Here is a 2,810-nt window from a genome sequence, read left to right as displayed (position 1 = left end):
TTTCCCTACCTGCAGCAGCTTGAAGCGTGAGGCTGGCACAATGAAGTGTCTGTTCTGTTTCTTGGTGCAAATGCTGCAGCTGTAAAAGTTGGGAAAAGAGCTTTTCAGCAGGCAGCTCCCGACCTGCCAGGCAGTATTCACAGCCAGCCCGGAGCACGTGGCAGGGGGGATTCTAGGGACAAAATCAGTGTTGCGGTGATAGAAGTGGGCAAGCTGCACCTCTGGTGTGTGCACTGCGTGTGCACGTGCGTGGCCTGGACTACAGTACTACAGGGAAGCAAGGTTATCTGCACCAAGGGCTAGGCACCATTTTCTCTCCACACACACAGTTAGTTCTCCGGACATATCAAGGACATGCCGCAGCCTGGACAAATACATCTAACCTTTCAGACTAGAGTTTGCCAACTTCATCCAAATGCACCAAGATTAATTGATTGGGAGACGTGATACATGGGCTCTGCAATGATAGCTGAGCTGGCATGGAACGAACGGGGAGTCTGGTGAAAGCAGAAAAGCCTGTCAGGCCTGACACATGAGCAGAGCTTTGGCAAGAGGAAGCCAGGAGAGGATCATGCCGTACGTCCTTGAGGGCACCTCATTTGGATGGAACAGAAAACTGCACTTGGGATCATTGAAGCCCCCTTGGCACTTTTCATGTGAGTCTGGGAATAGTAGCTAAATGCCGTGGGGGCTTTGTACTCTGCCCCTCTCAGAGCCTCTGCAGGTTTCCGGATGTGACGTCCTTTGCTCTATCGTGCCAAGGACCTGATGGTTTTAAATAGCTGCTGGGCTTTACACCAAACGTGGCTGCATTTTATTAACGAGGGAGAGCAGCTCCTATATGTAATAGCAAGCCTGTAAGATGCTTCCAGGTGAGATGTTCTGTATGCGTGCGAGATGTTATTAACACTGAACACAGCATCATACTTTGTGCTTGTTTAGCACCTTCTGGGTCCAAATCTCAACCTCATTTTCACAAATACGAATGTATTTAGCTTCACAACATCCCTGCGGGGTATGGAAGCATTATGGCCTCCGCTGCGTGGCTGTGGGAACAATGATACAGATGCACCGCTTTCCCAGGATCACAGAGGTTTCTGATTACCCCTGTCGTGGTTGTAGGCTGTGTAATAAAACTCATTAGGGCTTTCCAAATAGACACACTCTGTAGTGCTCTGAGGTTTCTCTCTGCATCCAGCAGGTCCCTCTGCATGTGCGGACCCGCAGTCAGCGGCATTGTTCTCGTGGATTCAGCGGAGCCCGGATTGGGGCTGCAGTATTCTGGTGCATTTTAAAAACAGGGAATGTCTCTGAGTTTCCTCTGTGTTCCTGGGAGGCCCGTGCATTTCTGGATCACCTGAAGGCTCTCCCCTTCTTGGTTAAGGCTCCCTGTTGTCACAGCATGCTCTTCTCCACCCCCCCCATTCTGTCTGCAGGTATCCAACACCTTGTCCTCTCCCTGACACCTGCAGTTTTTGCCATTGCCTTATTTGTTCCTCAGAGGAAAAAGTGACCAGGAGACATCCCCACCTGCTGCCCCTCAGTCCCCTCCCTGCTCTGGTGCTCAGTGCTCTGTACAGTTGCAGAATCAGCATCTGAAATCATCAGTTCTGGGAAGCAAAAGGCACTCACTTGCAGTCAAACACATGCAGATCTGCGGATGCCCAAACCTCAAAGCGGACAGCTCCGCAGTGACAGCCTCCGGCATGCTTCACCAGGCCACGGTATTCGCTAGGTGGGGAAAACACACACACAGCACGTTCACGATTGACCACTGGCCCAGGAAACTGGGACTTCACAGAGCAAGAGTCTGTTCCGCTTTGGGCACCTACAAACACTGGTGTAACCTGCTCAGATTATTTACCGGGGGCCGAAGTGAGGCAGAACAAGGCTTGCTTTCCCCCACAATGTGTGGTGCCCGCAGTTGTGGTTTTGGTGAAGAGCAGGGAAGGTAGGAGCCTGTAGTGTGAACAGCATCTAGGAAATAGGCCGTGCACTTGTTTCCAAATGTACTTGAAGCCTTAGAGCTGCCCTTGAGGATTCTGCCCCATGCCTTTCTCTCTCCTCTACGGACCTCTCCATGGTCACTGCCAAATCAAATGAAGTCCTTTAATATTTCCAGTGACCTGCACAGACCACTGGTTCAGATTTATTCCTGGGGATACTAAATGATAGCTGTATGACACACATGTTCACAGGAGACAGCAGAAGTAGCACAAGGGCTGGGCAGAAAGATCAAAATATGAGTCTGGTGGATGTTTTGCTGCAGACGGCAGCAAAGAGCAGGACGGGGGCGTTTTTAAACCCGTCCCTTCGACGTTCCTGGAACCCGAGAGGGTCGAGCACAAGTCGCCCCAGATTCAGCGGGGAGAAAAATCAACTTCCTCGTGGCTCAACAGAAGCCAGCATTTCGTGCTATAAAAATGTGACAAGGGGAACAATCCACCGCCAAGGCAATGGGGAGGAGGCAGTGCTTCTGGGCTGAGAAACCACAGACAAAAATAGTAGTGAAGCCACCTGGACAGCGATTAATTTGCCTGACTATATCCCTGTGCGCACTCCACACTCTCTGTGGCCCTAAATCTGACCCCCAAGGCCAAGATGTCTGTCCCTGCACAGCTGCAGTACACGTCTGGGTGCACTGCACGGCTGGCCCGCAGGGGCCCGGGGCAGCCGCCTCCCGCTCCCCGCGGCCCTTCCTGCCTGCCAGCCCGTGCCTGCAGGCGCTGCCCCGCTCCTTGCCTGTGCCTGGAGGGTGGCCGGGGGCAGGGCAGCGGGCTCTGTCGCGGGCCCTCCCCGCGGGGCTCGCA

General features: G+C 53.0%; 1 protein-coding gene across 1 annotated transcript in view; it reads right to left on the bottom strand.

Moving 5' to 3' along the window:
* The window catches only part of CENPV (centromere protein V), a 5,692-nt gene that overhangs the window by 1,527 nt on the left and 1,355 nt on the right, over positions 1 to 2,810 (bottom strand). The window contains 2 exon segments of the mRNA XM_025214854.1: positions 10 to 79; positions 1,633 to 1,731. Of these exon segments, the coding sequence (XP_025070639.1) occupies positions 10 to 79; positions 1,633 to 1,731 (169 nt within the window).

The sequence above is a fragment of the Alligator sinensis genome, unplaced genomic scaffold (genome assembly GCF_000455745.1).
Source record: "Alligator sinensis unplaced genomic scaffold, ASM45574v1 scaffold1801_1, whole genome shotgun sequence".
NCBI classification, from domain to species: Eukaryota; Metazoa; Chordata; order Crocodylia; family Alligatoridae; genus Alligator; species Alligator sinensis.
The sequence above is the reverse complement of the archived record's forward strand: the minus strand, read 5'-3'. Positions and strand labels throughout refer to the sequence as shown.